Source organism: Alosa pseudoharengus, unplaced genomic scaffold (assembly GCF_046254945.1).
Source record: "Alosa pseudoharengus isolate Yale_2024_CS ecotype anadromous, Long Island Sound unplaced genomic scaffold, YU_APseudo_1.1 YU_APseudo_1.1_scf_16, whole genome shotgun sequence".
Lineage (NCBI taxonomy): Eukaryota > Metazoa > Chordata > Actinopteri > Clupeiformes > Clupeidae > Alosa > Alosa pseudoharengus.
This window is the reverse complement of record NW_027468630.1, coordinates 4,102,405-4,120,712: the sequence shown is the minus strand read 5'-3', so window position 1 is coordinate 4,120,712 and position 18,308 is coordinate 4,102,405. Positions and strand designations below refer to the sequence as shown.

At 45.2% G+C, this 18,308-nt stretch overlaps 3 protein-coding genes across 7 annotated transcripts in view; 2 read left to right on the top strand and 1 right to left on the bottom strand.

Annotated features, from left to right (window-relative positions):
• The window catches only part of piezo1 (piezo type mechanosensitive ion channel component 1 (Er blood group)), an 88,197-nt gene extending 86,783 nt beyond the window's left edge, over nt 1–1,414 (top strand). For all 3 annotated transcript variants that reach the window (XM_076286769.1, XM_076286768.1, XM_076286766.1), the window contains 2 exons: nt 1–119; nt 1,005–1,414. The exon at nt 1–119 is cut by the window's left edge and continues 59 nt beyond it. In XM_076286769.1, the coding sequence (XP_076142884.1) occupies nt 1–119; nt 1,005–1,260 (375 nt within the window). In that variant the 3' untranslated portion in view covers nt 1,261–1,414. The remainder of the gene's footprint in view (nt 120–1,004) is intronic.
• Nucleotides 1,415–2,837: 1,423 nt separating this feature from the next.
• ctu2 (cytosolic thiouridylase subunit 2 homolog (S. pombe)) lies at nt 2,838–17,518 on the bottom strand. Of its 2 annotated transcripts, none has more exons than XM_076286771.1 (15): nt 17,457–17,518; nt 11,197–11,271; nt 10,943–11,021; nt 10,804–10,863; nt 10,643–10,703; nt 9,925–10,034; nt 8,879–9,168; nt 7,737–7,872; nt 6,830–6,961; nt 6,260–6,351; nt 5,714–5,814; nt 5,276–5,513; nt 4,849–4,915; nt 4,626–4,684; nt 2,838–3,205 (listed from the first exon to the last, which is right to left on the bottom strand). In XM_076286771.1, exons 2-15 carry the CDS (start codon nt 11,253–11,255, stop codon nt 3,130–3,132), a joined length of 1,560 nt encoding a protein of 519 aa, XP_076142886.1. In that variant the 5' UTR covers nt 11,256–11,271; nt 17,457–17,518; the 3' UTR covers nt 2,838–3,129. The 2 variants fall into 2 exon arrangements, with proteins under 2 accessions (XP_076142886.1, XP_076142885.1); XM_076286770.1 differs by lacking the exon at nt 17,457–17,518 and adding an exon at nt 11,538–12,136.
• Nucleotides 12,322–18,308, top strand: part of rnf166 (ring finger protein 166) — a 25,108-nt gene continuing 19,121 nt past the window's right edge. For both annotated transcript variants that reach the window (XM_076286773.1, XM_076286772.1), the window contains exon 1: nt 12,322–12,749. In XM_076286773.1, the coding sequence (XP_076142888.1) occupies nt 12,568–12,749 (182 nt within the window). In that variant the 5' untranslated portion in view covers nt 12,322–12,567. The remainder of the gene's footprint in view (nt 12,750–18,308) is intronic.

Genomic DNA, 18,308 nt, shown 5'->3' with positions numbered 1-18,308 from the left:
TGGTGGGACATCAGCATCGCAGGCTGCGACCCCGCTGCTAAGGCCTGTGGGGTCCTGCCCATGGTCATCTTCAACGACAAAGTCAGCCCCCCCAGCCTGGGCTTCCTGGCTGGCTATGGGTAAGAGAAATAACCTGGCCGCACGCGCGCGCACACACACACACACACACACACACACACACACACACACACACACACACACACACACACACACACACACACACACACACACACACACACACACACACACACACACACACACACACACACACACACACATGTATGGTTGCACTCACACTCACACACACAATACAGTTGCACCATCAGCTTCAGTTCCTAGGCAAAGAGATGACCTCTGTGCTGGTGACAAACTGACTAGCCTGTTGTCTGATTTATGTTGTCATTTCATGGGTGGAAATGGGAGGTCTGCCTCATTAAGCACCAGTCACAGCCCTGACATCACAGGCTGCGATGTTTAGCCAGTGGCAGGCCAGCCACTGATGTGTCATGTCAAATAAAAAGTCTGGAACATCCCAAACCAAATGAACACTTGGCAGGGAAATGAATTGAAAACGTTTCATGGCATTTCTCAGAGAAAGTCATAAATTAGGGCTGACCCATTAAAATGGCATTCCTTTTCCACGTAGTAGAGAAATGTCTGAAAGTGTCTCTGTTAGAGGACAGAAGATATTGGCTCTCTAATTTGGTCTATACTCTTTCTCTCCCACTCTCTCTCTCTCTCCCTCTCCCTCTCTCTCTCTCCCTCCCTCTCTCTCTCCCTCCCCCTCCCTCCCTCTCTCTCTCCCTCTCTCTCTCTCTCCCTCACTCTCTCTCCCTCCCTCTCTCTCTCTCTCCCTCTCTCTCTGTCTCCCTCTCTCTCTCTCTCTCTCCCTCCCTCTCTCTCCCTCTCCCTCCCTCCCTCTCTCTCTCCCTCTCTCTCTCTCTCTCCCTCACTCTCTCTCTCTCTTTGTCTCTCTCTCTCTCTCTCTCTCTCTCTCTCTGCAGGATCATGGGGCTGTATGTGTCCGTGGTGCTGGTGATTGGCAAGTTTGTGCGCGGCTTCTTCAGCGAGATCTCCCACTCCATCATGTTCGAGGAGCTGCCGTGCGTGGACCGCATCCTCAAGCTGTGCACGGACATCTTCCTGGTGCGGGAGACCGGCGAGCTGGAGCTGGAGGAGGAGCTCTACTCCAAGCTCATCTTCCTCTACCGCTCGCCAGAGACCATGATCAAGTGGACGCGGGAGAAGGACAAGGACTAGGACTAGCCAAAGCCTCCGAAAAAAAAAAAAAAAAGCCAAAACGAGCCAACCTCGCCTGTCCACTGTGCCTGGGGGACAGGGGGCCCGCTAACATCACACCCAGATGGTGCCTTAATCTTTGGAAGAGTTTTTGTACCCCGTCCCTACGTTAAAAGCACAACAGCATGCCAATTTGATATATGTGTGTGATGCTGTATGCACGCCAGGAGAGTGCTACTAAAGGACTTTTGAGAAGGGGGGGCTATTTAACACTGACGAGTTCCTGGCCGTTAACTCAGTCTCTGTGCTAAACAGACAGTGATCCCACAGGGGAGGAGAGACTGGGAGTGGAGTGGAGGAGAGGAGAGGGAAGTAGAGGAGGGTGTGTGTGTGGGGGGGGTGGAGTGGAGTGGAGGAGAGGAGAGGGAAGTAGAGGAGGGTGTGTGTGTGGGGGGGGGGGGTGTTAGTGGCAGCAGCTCTGTATTCCTGCACAGTGCTGTGCTGTGCTGCACACCTGGTCGACTAAAGATGGCCTGCTCTGGGCACACGTGGTCCAGCAGGCTTCTCGTTTATCGTCACCCCCCCTTTCCTCCTCCCTCAGGACCGCAAGCCTGGCTGCTCCCGCTTCCCTTACTAATCTCCCATGTGTCGGACGGGCAGATGGGGAGCCGATCTGCCCAAGTGTCTGTTTGTGTGAATGGATGAGACGAGCAGCCAGAAACAGGCCACAACAGGCCAATGACTGGATCAGTCTCTCCCTCTCAACAGACTAACAGGCCAATGACTGGATCAGTCTCTCTCTCTCTCTCTCTCTCAACAGACTAACAGGCCAATGACTGGATCAGTCTCTCTCTCCCTCTCAACAGACTAACAGGCCAATGACTGGATCAGTCTCTCTCTCTCTCTCAACAGACTGCTGGGAGATGTCAGGCACAGACAAGCTGAGCAGTGAAAGGACCTTTTCTTTGCGAATGGAAACACTAGCATCATAACACCAGACGTCTTTATATTTCTACAACACAAAACTGTTTACAAAAAAGTAGTGGGATGGAAGTTAACTGTTACATATACTTGTAACCGCTTATAGATTTAAACTGACAATGGTAAGACGTCAGACTACAAAGACTTGAATTTTTCACTCCTCTCAAAGGGCTTGTTTCACAGATGACTCATTCAAATCTGTTGAAAATTAGTAATTATCCAGAGCAGGATAGACTGGAATAGATTTTGGGGCCATGACAATGGCCTCTGGAAAACTGTCATGCTGGAATACATTCATACACTTTATTTCTAGGTAAATGTTTTTATGATCACTACTACTGTGTTAAATGTTGTACAATGACTGTAATTATTCAAATTGTTGCAGTATGGACCAGCTGGACACTAACTTAAACTTTTGAGGACGTCCACCCACCACACGTATACTTTTGCCTGACATTACTCCTATTTCCTGAAAGTGGCCTTGCTTGCTTTGTTGTCTCGTTGCCATGCAGGCGTTTACAGGGTTCTTTCTAAAGGGAAATTATGTGGCGTTTCCACATCTGTGACTTATAATGCAAAGAACATCAGAGAAAGATAAATATTGCACATCTGCAAATAAATAACAACAATCATTTATAAATGTCTTGAGTTTTATTTCCTTCATCACGATCCAGGCACATAGGAGCAGCAGTAACATTGTTTTTATGCTCATCGTTCATTTAAAAATGTACACCACTGAAAGCATAATTAAGCAATAAATAATGGTTTGGATATGCTGCCAGACTGACAGCCTCTGTTTTTAAAACTGGCAAATGTAAGAGTACATAAAAGTGATTCTGGTGATTATTTAAAAAACAGTCTGAACGCAGCAGAGTATTTGGTGATGTGATATTCTTGGCTGAGTCATCTTCAGCACAGCTGCTCTTCGTCTCCATCTTCATCTTCATCAAGCAGAAACTCACTGATCTCCTTCCTCATCTCCAGTCTAGACAAAAGCCCAAATCACAGTGTGCTTAGTTCTTAGCCCCTTGTGGCATGGCAGGGAGAACAAACAAAGACACTCCATGACTAACCAAACCAGAGAGCCATTTCTGTCATCCAAAGCTTCAATTTAATCTGCTTTGTCATGTATTTGCTTCACTAAACCATTAGTAGTGCACAATATGTTGACAGTACAGGTGAAAAAAAACATAATTTACAAAGAATTATTCAGCTACAGAAGATGGCTGACGAGTGAAAAACAGATTACTGTTTGCTCCTGAATACTGCGTGTCACACCCAATGAACGTGTTTACAGGGGTAAACTAATTAGAGAGAAGCACAACTTTTTTCCTTATTAGTCTGTAGTTTTCCAGTGTTAGAATAAGGCTCTACTTTCCCTGTGTAAATAAGGCTCTAGTCTCCCACTGTTAGAATAAGGCAGTAGTTTTCCAGTGTTAAATAAGGCTCTAGTCTCCCACTGTTAGAATAAGGCTGTAGTGTAGTGTTCCAGTGTTAAATAAGGCTGTAGTGTTCCAGGGTTAAATAAGGCTGTAGTGTAGTGTTCCAGTGTTAAATAAGGCTGTAGTGTTCCAGTGTTAAATAAGGCTGTAGTGTTCCAGTGTTAAATAAGGCTGTAGTGTAGTGTTCCAGTGTTAAATAAGGCTGTAGTGTTCCACTGTTAGAATAAGGCTGTAGTGTCCCAGTGTTAAATAAGGCTGTAGTGTTCCAGTGTTAAATAAGGCTGTAGTGTTCCAGTGTTAAATAAGGCTGTAGTGTAGTGTTCCAGTGTTAAATAAGGCTGTAGTGTAGTGTTCCAGTGTTAAATAAGGCTGTAGTGTTCCACTGTTAGAATAAGGCTGTAGTGTTCCAGTGTTAAATAAGGCTGTAGTGTTCCAGTGTTAAATAAGGCTGTAGTGTTCCACTGTTAGAATAAGGCTGTAGTGTCCCAGTGTTAAATAAGGCTGTAGTGTTCCAGTGTTAAATAAGGCTGTAGTGTTCCACTGTTAGAATAAGGCTGTAGTGTCCCAGTGTTAAATAAGGCTGTAGTGTTCCAGTGTTAAATAAGGCTGTAGTGTTCCAGGGTTAAATAAGGCTGTAGTGTAGTGCTTCAGTGTTAAATAAGGCTGTAGTGTTCCAGTGTTAAATAAGGCTGTAGTGTTCCAGAGTTAAATAAGGCTGTAGTGTTCCAGGGTTAAATAAGGCTGTAGTGTAGTGTTCCAGTGTTAAATAAGGCTGTAGTGTTCCAGTGTTGCTCCAATGTTAAATAAGGCTATAGTGTTCCAGTGTTAAATAAGGCTGTAGTCTCCCAGTGTTAAATAAGGCTGTAGTGTTCCAGTGTTAAATAAGGCTGTAGTCTCCCAGTGTTAAATATGGCTGTCGGTTTCCTGTGTTCGATTGAGGCTCCACCGGGATGCTCAACTCACCTCCTCTTTCGCCTCTCTGCTTCGCTCCCTATATATGAGGGCAGTGTGTCTACTGATGTCTGTTCAGAGCACAAAACACACATCAAATGTGAGACTCTGGAAATTATCATCTTATAAGCAACTTGCTTTAGCAACTGAAAGGCTTTAGTTAAGATACCGGGAATAGACAAATATAAAAGCATATCATTGATGTCTTTGCCAGCTTTCTGGTCCAGTGTCTTACCATGTCTTTGATGGTCAGCCTACAGCTGTAACACAAGAGACTCTTCAGATCACTGTTCACAGGCAGCCTGCAAAACATCCATCAAAAGCAGGATATCAGCAACATTATATAATTCACTCTATTATTAGTGTTATTTTGCCACTCCTGGTCTACACTCTCTAAGACTTTGAGAATATTTTCTTCCAGTGTGCTTGTCATATGAGTGCGGTGGGTATTTAGTTGTGCTTTTGCAAGCTAACCCATGGGATCTCCACAGTCCCTGGCACAGACACTACCAAGGCTCTCCTGCAGTGACATTCAACACTGACACGACATACGTGTATTCTCACTGAGCAATCATTTAATCTCTACACTAAATCATTAAATTACAGATAAGGTTATACAAAGGCTTAGACCTGAGTTTATTCAGCGTCTTTGATTTCCTCACCTCACACTGGAGCTAGAACAGCAGCCGCCTCCTCCTCCTCTTCCTCCTCCTCCTCCTCCTCCTCCACAGCATCCGTCCCCGGAGCTTCTGGCTGAGGAGGAGCAGCACTGGCCTGCGGACCCCGAGTCTGAGCCCAGCACTGGGGCAGGAGCAGGGGCAGGAGGGCTGGAGCCTGCTGCCTTCATCCCCTGGGAGAGCCTCTCAGACAGGAGCGTGGCGCTGAAGGCCGAGGCCTCCTCTGAGTCGCAGGGACGGGAAGACAGAGTGGAGAGGATTAGTCAAAGCAGGAGGGATGGCCGGAGACATCATGTTCTGGTACGCAGCGTTGGGGGGGGGGGGGGGGGGTGCAGCGGTGCCAGCTTATTGTCGGTTGTAATTAATGGCGGAGACTATCTCCTGTGCTATTAAATATACGATCCAGAGAACACTGGCACATACCGACGGCGGTGTCAAGGGCACAGAGACACAGAAGGCACTTGCTGGCTGGATCGGCGTCGCTCGTCTGGCCAGAACGAGCGGTCTGGAGTTTCTCACTCGTCCTTGAGACAAACAACAGTGTGAGATGCCCGCAGCACACACACACACACATACACAGTCTGTAAAGACCTTTTCACACACTAGCCACCGCTAACAGAGCCACAGAAACAATTGTTTTAAACAAAATTTGTCCCACTAAATTGAACAACTCAACAAGTCTTCGATCTTATCTTGATAATAATAACAGTATTAAGTATTCTTTAAGCACAGGTTAAGGATTCCATTTACCACAAAAAAAACAACAGCCTAATAAAACTAAATGTGCTGTGACAGTTTCCCGGGCATTCAACACTGGAAACTCCAATGATGATGACCTGTAAAAGCAATTGGGGATTGGTTCTGTTAAAGCTTTATCCTGATTCTGTTAAGCTTTGCCAGATGTGTGTGTGTGTGTGTGTGTGTGTGTGTGCGTGTGCGCGTGTGCGTGTGCGAGTTGACGGCTCTAACCTGTAGATGGTGCTGACCGTGGATGGGAAATCGGCCTGGAGTTTGGTGACAAAGCTCTCAGTCAGTCTCTGGATGCTGGCTTTATCGGACGTCTGGAGGGGGGAGAGGGGGAGACAGTAGGCAAAGCGCTGAGAAGAGTCCCCTTACATATACATATGGCTACCGAAGGCCATCAGCCTTTTTACTTCTAGAACTGTTGCTGTAAAGTGAGGGCAACTGAGGCTCCATCCTCACGATTCTGTTCTTGTGCACACTTTTGCTTTGTTTGTGCCTCTCATTCACACCACTCTGGTGTAGGACGCCATTTCCAAGATGAAATGGATTAGAATTGATTCCTGTTCCCATTGGCGTCCCATTTCAGGCCTTCCAATGGGAACAGGGAAATTCCATTACTCCATCAATATGGAGGAGTAAGTCTGAACGCAATAAAGTGATGACTGTGAGTTTTCTTTAAACTGGGACATAAACAGGATTGAGGAGTGAAAGCAGTAGAAATCCTCAAATGAACTTGAAAGCTATTCAAAATCCGACTGTACCGAATTTTTTCGTTGTCCCTCCGCCAACGCTCACCTTGGTGTCCAGTCCGGGAGTGAAAGTGGAGGGGACGGAGAAGAGCCGGTTGTAGAAGGCGATCTCTTTAGAGGAGTAGTCCCTCATAGGCCGCACGATGACCACATCACCAAAGCGTGAATCTGCAAAGCCCTGTGACCACACAGACAAACGACAGGAGAGAAATGATGAAAGAATAAACATCAGCATGTGGGTGCCATCTAGCAGAGCACTGGCTCAGAAGTGCTGAACTGAGCAATGGCAGAAGAGACGCAGAGCATGATGGACAGTGGCCGAGAGACAGTAGGATAACAGGGCAGAGAGACAGTAGGATAACAGGGCAGAGAGACAGTAGGAGAACAGGGCCGAGAGACAGATGCATGATGGACAGTGGCCGAGAGACAGTAGGAGAACAGGGCCGAGAGACAGATGCATGATGGACAGTGGCCGAGAGACAGTAGGAGAACAGGGCCGAGAGACAGTAGGATAACAGGGCAGAGAGACAGTAGGATAACAGGGCAGAGAGACAGTAGGATAACAGGGCAGAGAGACAGTAGGATAACAGGGCAGAGAGACAGTAGGATAACAGGGCAGAGAGACAGTAGGATAACAGGGCAGAGAGACAGTAGGATAACAGGACAGAGAGACAGTAGGATAACAGGACAGAGGAAAGGAGGAGAGATTTCTACTCCACCCTCACTCTCTGCTTTACGTTCTCTGCCTTTTCTATAAAGTGTGTGTCTATGCGCATGCTTGTGTGTGTGTTAGTGTGACAGAGAGCGAGAGAGAGAGATTTTAAGAGTGAGTGAGTGAGAATGAGAGTGTTAATGCCGAGTGTGTGTGTGTCTGTGTGTGTGTCTGTGTGTCTGTGTCTGTGTGTCTGTGTGTGTGTGTGTGTGTGTGTGTGTGTGTGTGTGTCATCTCTCACCGTGTCCATGGCCAGTGCGGCGCCCCGGCCCAGCGAGATGCTGCTGAGCAGTTTGACGGCCAGCCGGGTGCAGCTCTCCCCCAGCATCACCTTGGAGTAGCCCCTCTGCCGGGCCGTGTGCAGGACCAGGTGATGTCTGGACAACACACAGGAGGCCCAGCCAGGCGGATCAAACACAGCCGACTGCTTTGGCATAGCTCAACTTATGACACAGTCCACGGGTGGCAGCGAATGAGAATTAGCTAGGAGATATCTCCAACACAAAGTATCTCCTCTTTTCTGAGGAGGGAAAAACATTCACTTCTAACATTATAACTGTAGATGAAAGAGTGAGGGGAAAAAACTATGTTGGAAACGGACAGAAAATCCATGCCAGACAGACCTCTCCCCTCACAACACCTCACGTCACTTCCACTATTATTAAGGTCTAGCACCTTCCTGAGCTATCGACCCAAAAACAGAATTGACTTTGCCCTTATCAGCCCCCGCGGCTTATGGATGACTCAGAAGAGATGAGAGAGGAAAAGAAAGGGGAAAGAGAGAGAGAGAGAAAGAGTTGAAAGAGAGAGGGAGGGAGGAGGAGAAAGTGACCAAGAAGAAAGCACATTTGAGTGCTTCTGCGAGGATGAAAAAGGGAGATTGACACTGTTGAGTGACAACTGTTTCGCTGTGACTCGACGGCGTTCTCCTCTCCTCTCCTCCCCCCTGCCCTCCTCTCCCCTCCCCTCTCCTCTCCTCTCCTCTCCTCTCCTCTCCTCTACTCTCCTCTCCTCTCCTCTACTCTCCTCTCCTCTCCTCTCCTCTCCTCTCCTCTCCTCTCCTCTCCTCTCCTCTACTCTCTTCTCCTCTCGTGACAAGCGCAGGAGCAGACAGGGCTGCAGGAGTGTCGATTATTACTCATCCCTCACAGTGATGCGCGGAGGAGTGAAGCACGAGCCGAGAGTAGCAAAGGCAAATGTAGGAGTTGACCATGACTCCTCGACTTACTACACTTCCCCATCTCTGGAAAGAGTACTGCTTCTCTGGGACAGTAAACATAAACACTATGTATTCCAAAACCAGATCATTCATAACTGAACTGGAAATTAATGTAAACAAGTTATCAAGCACAAGTGTCCCAGCGAAGTGAATGCGAAAGTTACCGGAGAGTCTGTAAGAGGTCCTCCTTGGCGGTCAGTGTCTTCACAGAGGCAAAGAGTCTCTCTAGGGCCTGTCTTTGGTCAGCAGGGGGAATACATGATGATGGCTGACCATCGTGTGTTCGCAGTTGAGCCACAGCATCTGCCAGTGAGGAGTCTGGTTCCTGGGTTCTGAGTCCAACAGAGTCTCCTCCATTCTGGATGAACTGGTCCACTGCAGTCTTGTAGCTGGACGCGGAGCTTTCTGAAATGGCCGACACAGCTTCCAGGACTGAGGTGGGAAGTGTGAAGACCTAAGGCAGAGAGAGAGGGCATCACTCTATGGCTTCTCCTAGCACATTCAGTATTCAGTGCAAACCAGTTTCAGCACAAAAATACATCCTGATTTACAGCACTGCTGCAGTTGTACAACCATAATACTTCTTCTACCTTAGTAAATACCCTGCTCAATCACACTTCCAAGCAAACAGTTCTCTCTGGGACAAATATTTATGTTGCACATATCTAGCACTGGGTGTTGCATGTTCTTTGAGTTCATAGATTCAGAATAACTGTTACACAAATTGAACTTTTTTTTTCATGGACCAAAAATATTCACCGTTCATCTCCTGTTACTATTGAAATGTTGATGCTTTTTACAGATGTTTCTTTACAGAGGGCCAAGTAGGATGGGAAACTAACACAAGAGGAGACTATATTTAGATACTTTAGAGAGGATAATCAAGACAAAGCATCTTTAGCAAAAGGAACAAATAAATAAAACACTAAAGATGCCAGTTGAGACGGTCAAGCAGCAATGGACTGGCTGATGCAACGGTCTGAAACAGGAACTGCAGCACCAGCTCATGTTCAAAAATAAATGGGATGAAAATGGGACACTGCATCAGAGACCGAGCTGATCAAAGCTCTGACAAACATTAAGAGCAATAATGTCTCTCAGTGCTCCAAACAGCTCTAATTATAGAGTGTGTGGGGGGGGGGGGCGGGCCCACCCACCAGCTTGCTCACTGGCTGCGACTCCACGCAGCTCAGGCAATCGGACAGCTCACCTCCTCCAAGGCGACGATGTGGTAAGGGAAGCCGGTGGTCTGGAAGAGGTGCTCCAGCTGCGTGACTGCCCGTTGACGCTCGTCCAGACTCTGCCCGCTGGCACCCCCCTCTGCCAAAGAAGGGCCAAGAGAGTGTCAGTCAGCAACACCACAAAGCGGAGTTGCCAGCTCCAAGCGACTAGAAAAAGGAGCGCGAGGCTCCTCCTCAATGAGGGAGGATTTAAGAATCAGTCGAATCCCCAATCTTTGACTTGCTGATAGGTAGGTTGTGGGATAGTGTTAAAAACGACTACCTTAGTGACATTTTAAACTGCAATAGTTACTTCATTCACAGCATGACAAGCTAAACATGCTACATTTGTAATGCAGTCTCCCAGCATCTTCAAACGCACGCCCACAACCATTTTCTTGCATTCAAAATATTTGGAATGCTAGTGTCTAAACATTTCAATACTTTAACTCAGTATATGACTGGTGAATGCCGCTATACAGTCACAAGTCAGGTACGCAAGACCAGCTGTTAATTACATATACACTATAACAAAATTAAATCAGATCACATACAATGTTTTTTTTCAAGTTGGATTTTACACTCTGCTTCTGTCTAAAGTTTGCATATTTTATATATTAAAAATGGCATCAAATAATATTGGCATCAAATTCATGGTTATGCAGAGAGACTGAAACATCTCATCTCTTCTGTAATCAGGTGACTCACCATCCACATAGATAAGTCCAGGTACAAATCGCAATTTCTTGTGAGCATCTCGACTTAAACCCTGAAAGACACAAAATGGAACTTAGGGTGGCAAATGAACATATTTGTACATACAATCCCTTTCTTCTCTGTTTGGGCAGGTTTCCTGTGAACATATATACCTCTTGGACTTGGGCTAACATGGAACTTGATGCCAATCCACCGGACACAGCCAGGAGAACCTTAAGGAGAAGAATGGCATGTTTCAACCAGGCAATGTAGGCTACTGACATCCAATTTAGGTATAGGCTTTCAACTCACCCTTTCGCCAGGAAAGATTACACGGTTTTTACCCAGCATGGCACGAAACTTGTGTATGAAGTACTCCTTAAAACAACCCCTAAAGAAAGACATACAACGCATAAGTTAGCGAAACCTGACAATAACTTTTTCATATAATGTAAAGAGTCAAGATCAAAATGATATAATGGATAACACTTGTTATTCAATTTAGAATGTAGGTTACAAACATCAAACTTGCTACACTAAATGCACTGAACTAGGTCCAAGGTTACCTGCAAAATGCATCTCCGGCTCTAATAATCAGCACTGCCGTGCCTTCTTTACACTTCATACACTTCCTTGAGACCCTGAATAAACAGGGGGAAATGCACATGCAGACGACTGTCATTTAATACCAACGTTACACAAGGGGTGATATCATATCTGTAGAGATTTGGGGTTAAAAAGCTCATAGTCAAGTTGATGCCTGCTATCCATAGTGGCACAGGTAGGCCTTCAACGGAGACTTGACGGAATAAATCATTTGGGGGCATTCGTGTAGAGAACCAGCTGATTAATACATGGATCAAGGCAATAGAAATACTACGAGCACAATTAATAATTGACCGCTTACCCTGGCAGGGATCTACTCTCCAGTAAAGCATTGTATTCCTCATCAACCTGACACATGGTGTCTAATGAAGCCGTCCAACAATGATCTGTTAACGTTACATAAAAACAAGTCGCTAGAGAATATCTAGAGCGCCAACAATGGAACTTAACGTCAACGTTAGTGGTCTCTTAACTTTAAACGTCGGCAGGAGGGCAGCAGTTGCTAGCGACGTTAGCTAATATTGGTGTAAGTTCGCATCTTGTAGGCAAATAACGTCTCACTGTTCCGTAAACTCGCTGTAAGTTTTCTGGAAAATGTCGCAACTTAATGTTAACAGTCTTAAGTGAAAGGTAACACATAGAGACATTTATAACATGTGATTTCAGTCAACAGAAGCTTTCTAGTTACTACCAAACGAAAAAAACCATTTGCTCGAAACACGACATGTGAGGAACTCAGCTGTCCATTTTTGATGACGTAATGTTGTCATTCGGAACCTCAGTCGCGCAAGAACATCTGTGTTTTTTGGGGTTACAGTGGTTGCTCGTAATAAGACTGAACGAGAACGAGACGTTTTCGTGCACACCTTCGCATGTATTTTATACGTTTGTTTGTTATTGCAACAAACAGACGTTGCTTTGTTGAAAAATGGATATACTCTAGCGCCACCTGGCGATTTTGTAAAGCTATTGGCGCAAAGGCCTGTGGGAATGTAGTTGTTTTATGTCAGGAAGGCTTTCGTTGAAACTGTGCTTGAACTACAAGACCCACAGAATCTGACGGCCGAAGCTAATTGAAACGGTTTTGTTAAAGCTGTCTTGTAATGTTTACTTCTTTCGCGTTCCGGCGTGTCCTCTCCACTGAGCGCTACAGCTTGCCTGATAGAACAGATGCAGCAGTTTCCGACGTCTGACAAAACCTTTTTTCACTCGAACGCTTGGTTCAACATACGGATTTATATTATTGGTTGAGAGTTCAGTCGATGCATCGCAGTTTCTACACTCAAGTGTAGCCGTAATCGAGAGCGAAGTGCCAACAGAGATCCGCTTTCATGATGGCGATGTTCCGCAGTTTTGTGTCGGCTGCCCAGCTTAGACAGCATCACCATCAGCATCAGCAACAGAACGGGGCAGCTGCAGCCGCACCTGGGGAAAGCGTTGAGAGCCAATTCTCTTGTCCAATTTGCTTGGAGGTCTATCATAAACCTGTCAGCATTGCGAGTTGCGCACACACGTGAGTACTGTTAGCAGCTTCCTGACAGTTATTGTTTGCATCCTTGGGGTAACATTAGCGGAAGGCCAGTTTCTTTGTTGTTTTTAAACAAAGTAATTCTAATGTTATCAAATATTTTATGTAATTGTCACACTTGATGTGCTGCCGTGTTGCCAAGTAGTCTACATTACTGCCCACATAACATTTTTGTTGTCTTTAATATATCCGTAGTGTTGTGGCTTGTCAAGAGAGCCTATCCTATTGACTGTAGTCTGTAATGTCCTACAGTATAATAACATCTGTAGCATGTATCTCGTGACCCTGAAGAGTAGGCTATAGGCTACCATACTATGTAGGCTATCACTGCACATCCTTTATGGTAGGCTACAGAGAAACAAACGAAGGTATGATGGAACATTCAGTATTTGACAGCATATATGTGGTCAACACAGAGAGCCTACGTTCATTCAAGCTATTGTTTTGTCAAGTTGTATATCAGGGCTTGCTGCCCCAGCTAGAGCTAATGTAGGTTTTATCCACACATTTATTTGTAACAATTTTACACTACAGATGTTAGGCTAGGCTGTGTTGAAAATGATAGCCTATTCAAGAGATGCATATTTGAATGATTATTTTTTTCCTTGCAAAATGATATATATTCTTAAAGAGTGAGTCAAAAGCAGAGTATGCAGAATGTAGGCTCGGTGGCGAACGAGAACAAAGCGAGCTAGATGTGCAAACTGGTGTTCTACAAAGGCATCGTAGCCTACGGAGTGGTGGCGGCGTCAAAGAGGAACTGTGACAAAACATTGGACAGTCGGTTGTCAAACACGGCTCCCAAGACAAAGGGAAACAGTGACAGCGAGCGCTGCACCGCTTTGTTTTGTTCTTGTGAATAAACAGTCTTAGTGCCGGAGACAGGGTGGTCTGTCAAGTTCAAGCAACCGTAGGCTACGTGGGCTGGACAGAGGCGAAGGCAGAAGGGTGCCTGGTGACATGAAATTGTCGTGTTTTTACTGAGTAGGCAACGGCAGCAAAACGCTTCACGCAAGGATCTTATTCATGATTCTTTCACCTCTGTATTATTGGACCGAATCGATTTTTGCCACTGACATGAGGGTAATCTTCTTGTAATCAGTAATTTGTTGACCTCAACCAAGTTGTTATTGATTATATTATCAACAGACATCAGAAAAGGGGTGAACTCCAGGGTAGCGATAAAGTCAAATTTGCATTTTCTGTGAGAAAAAAAACAAAAACATTTTGTGAGATGGAACTAGGTGCCGATTGGATGTCTTTGTGTATTATGCTCACAATCCTCTCTGCTCCATTGACCTCTATTTTCATGGGCAATGAAAAGGCTTTGTGGAGTCTGAGACTGGGTGGTAGACTACTATGTTGGTGCTTACCCAAGAGTCCCCTTTTGGTCATGATTTTCTGTCTGAGCACCAATCTTACACTTGTATACGTCTATGGTAGGGCTGTATAAAATCGCAAATTGAACTAATGCAATAGCTAATTGCAGAGGCTGCAATTAATTGTGTCATGATCTATGATTTTTATATTCATATCTTCCTCCCTGTTTGACAGTGAAGCTCACCAAATAGGAGTGCTGTGCTTCTTATGCACTTGGCATGCTCACCAATTAGAAGTGAAAGTGAAATTTGGAATATTGATCTGAAGCTTGACTTTCACAATTATATCACAAATCAAATTGTAATTGCAATAGCTGTCAGAATGAAATTACTTTTTGATAGTGTGTGTGTTTTGAAAATAATCTACTTTCAATAATTGGTAAGAATATGAGGCATGTGTTCAGTATTGATATCCACCCTCTCGAGTACAGGAGCGCTTTGTAAAGAGACAAAGCTTTCCCTACAGTGCCTTTGATGTTACATGACCTATTAAGAAGGAATTATTCCTCTTTAATAATGACGCCTCTGCCTCAGCCTTTGATGTACACAAAAGAATATGCTTCCTCCATTCATCTTATTAAACACGACTGAAACTGGTGGGGCAAAACAGAAACTACACCACCTCTTGAGTTGTGTGTTGTCACCCAGAACACATCCCATAGTTGGTGTGATAAAAATAATTATTGTGTCATATTTTAAACACATACGTGGTATCTACTAAAGCCATGTTCACAACCCGAGTTAATTTTGTGTGTGCATTTACTTCTAGTCTTCTAGTCTTACTAGTCTTTTTATATTATTTTTAGCATGTGTTTTTCATGGGAACTAGCTATCGAGGTAGGAAAAGGGAAGGGCGTGTTTATGTGTGTGTGTGTTTTTTTGTAAACCTGAGGTGGGACCCACAGCACGGCTTCTCTGTTTCCATATTTTGGCTTGTTTGTTTAGGCTATGTATGCTTTCCACAGCACGTAGCCAGTCCCCCCAGCTCACAGCACATGCGCACTGGGGCTAAGGAAGCCCAGTGTTAACCCCGGCCGACTTGCTTTGAACATCACGTGCACATCAGGAATGCACTCTCCAGCATGTTTATTATGTCATGCTCACTGCTCACCCATGGTGGATGGAGTTCAGCCTGCCATGTATAGAAATTATCCTGCAGCCAGCAAGCTCACCCAAGTCCATTCTCTCTCCCAGATGTCACTTAAGGACATGTGTGTGTATGCCAGATATTTATAGAAATGACCAGTGGGGAAGGAAGTGAAGCTTTGTTACAGCATCCCAGCTAATGGTCTCTGCTGTCGACCCCACCAACGTTAAAGGTTATATGGAAGGCTCTGGCTATAGGGATGTGAGAGGCTGGCTTCTGTGTTGCTTCTGTTTTTGTTTTTTATTTGCCCGGAAAACTGAAAAGATGTAATCACAATCAGCAGTACATGCAATGTGAATCCCCGCAGTACTTGTGCCACGTTTGTTTGATTGCTGTTGATTTTATTGGAGTCTCCATGCAAAGCCACCAAGCAGTAGAGGGGATTAGGTGTGATTTCAAAAAGCTTGCATGCTGTGATGCTTTTTTCTCTGAGGATCATGATGTAAATGGCTCCGCCATGCAGGAGCAGTGAATGTTGCTTTGCCTTATTCCACAATGGCAGTATGGATATGAAAATGTGCTATTTTGGATCAGGGCTAAATACTCAAATCGTTTTTGGTAACCTTTGACCTACTGTAAATTCTGAGCTCACAGGGAGCTTCCAAAGGGGGAATCCCCCCAAACCCATTCCTGTTTAATTACAGGAAGCTGTGAATGACAAGCTATTGTCCCTCCCTATCCTCCTCATCTAGACGTATTGTAGTCAGGCCTACTCGTCCGTGGTTTTAGGGCAACCTGCTCCTGTTACCTCTCACAGACATGCACTAATCCTAATCCTGCCCAACTCTCAAGCCACCATCTGGTTTCATCCAACACAGCAGAGGCAGAGGCTATTGCACTGAGGGGAATTTGCTCATTTACTCAAGGCTAGTGCGCATTAATAGTTTTAGCAGAGTGCATTTATTCACATCGACTATCTGCTAATTGAGAGATTTGGAGTCTATGACATGTTTTAGGTAGGTTTTAGTTTTATTTTTACCTCCCAGTTCTGGAAAATTAAAAAAAGAAAATCAATGCATTTGATGGACAGCAGCATTACACTTAATTCAGCTCCAAATTCCCAGTTGCTAGTGTATGAGCTGGAAAGCAGTTTCATTTCAATAGCGAAGTCATCTGTCTCATTGGTGTTTTATACCAAGGTCCTGAGCAATTATTTAAAACCCTCCAGCGGACATCTGTCCTGTGAGCCAGGTGACCACGACCAGTCTGCATCATGCTTTGAGGTGCAGGTCCACTGTAAGCATGGTGGAGAAAGGGAGGTTGGTAGGCCGGTACCAAGAGCAGTAAAATCTCCGGCCCACCCCCCCCCCTCGTCTCCTCTGCCTCTGGTGTAATGGTGGAGCGCCTCACTGACATCACGGAGGCCCTCAAGGTAACACAGTGTTCCGCATCTCTGTTCGAGCTGGTGTGTGTGAGCCCTTCTACTCTCCTGGCTACAGGGACTCACACACTCTCTCTCTCCCTCTCTCTCTCTCTCTCTCTCTCCTCTCTATTTCTATCTGTTCTATCTAATGATATTCTCTGCTCTACTTGTGTGCTCATGCTGTGCAGGGACATGTGCAGGTACTGTACCCATGCGTGTGTGCATGTATAGGCAGTTTGCGTCATCCTGAAATGGGCCCTGCATTAGAGCATGGAAGCGGAATTGAGTGGATGGAACGGAAATCCGAGCTGCAAGTGGAAAAAAACATGCTCTAGAATTGCCCCATGCCACACTGATTTCCACTAATATGAGACTTATAAAAAGATGGATTCTGTCAGCCTATCATTTGTGACTGCCATTGCCAGCAAAGTAATGAAGAGGAATAGCTTCATGTGCAATCAGACTCCACTCTGCACCATGCTATACCAAGTTATAGTCTTCTAATAGTGCTAAGTCTGTATGGAATAATACACATGATTTGTAATAGTTAACTGTAATGTTTTTAAAATATCCTAAACATATTTGGGCTAATGATGTCCGTTTGTCTTGCTACATTTCAATTCTTCCAACTGGTCAATTTTTGGTGTAAATATATCAAATCACTGTCATGGTTTAAACACATGAAATCTTTCAAGTCATGCTCACTGTTTTGGCTGTGCTAGCGTTTCATCTTCATTTGGCAGCAGTGGTTATTAGCTCTGACTTGCATTAAATAATTATAAACAACGAGGCTAGACAACAACCTGGGCAGTTCCGTCTGGTCTTGTGAGTGCAGCTGAAGTCGCCCGGTCTGGACTGTGCTCTCTCCAGCTCTCCTCAGTAGAGTCTGGACTGCTCAAGCTGATCTCTGCTCACATGTTTTCCTGAAGTGCTACGTGTCCATGTGCTGTGCAGCTGTAGCATAAAGGGGTTAATTTTTGCATGTGTGCTCCCTAGTGACTATTCAGTTGCTCTTCTAGGTTAAATTTACTCTACCTCAATTTTCACAGAAAGCATGTCACTTCCTAGTCTGTAATTGTTGCATGAGACTGTGAATGCATCTTCTGAATGCACCAGTTCTAGCACATCACTTTCCACATTAGGGAGCATTCAGGCATGAAATAATGGACCAGGAAGTCCTCAGATGCCCTCGGTTCTATTTTTGTCTGTACCGAAACAGCAGCAGGCAACTGTATGCTATTCTAAGTAATCTCTGAGAGCCTCCTCGTTTTTAAAGAACAACAGACTAATTTAATGGATTTTTCCATTACATCACTGGGGTAAGCAGTCTTCTGGAAAAGTGCAACTGACAGAAGAAGGACTTCAGTACTCTGGTGGTGTCACCAAAAGAATTCAAGTGGAATTTGGCCTCTATAGTTCCATGTAATCTGCCCATTCAGTGTTGTAACAAATTACAAACTGTGAATACCATTGCAGTAAGCGAGAGGGTGGGGGTAAAGGAGGCAGAGGATCAAGACAAAACCCTTGACAAAGAGTTGGAGAGAGATAGTTTTGAGACTGAGCAGAGAGGGAACAAAGCCTGCGAGAGAAGGAACCGAGAGGTGAGAGTGTGACAAAATACACAATGAAATGTTTATGGATGGGCCACAGTCCAG

Excerpts from the sequence above, each read along its gene's own strand:
- ctu2 (XM_076286770.1), bottom strand. The coding sequence starts at position 11,593 with ATGTGTCAGGTTGATGAGGAATACAATGCTTTACTGGAGAGTAGATCC. Across the intron at positions 11,272-11,537 it reads GAGAGTAGATCCCTGCCAGG|GGTCTCAAGGAAGTGTATGA; the intron begins GTAAGCGGTCAA and ends CTGTTTATTCAG. Across the intron at positions 11,022-11,196 it reads GCCGGAGATGCATTTTGCAG|GGGTTGTTTTAAGGAGTACT; the intron begins GTAACCTTGGAC and ends GTCTTTCTTTAG.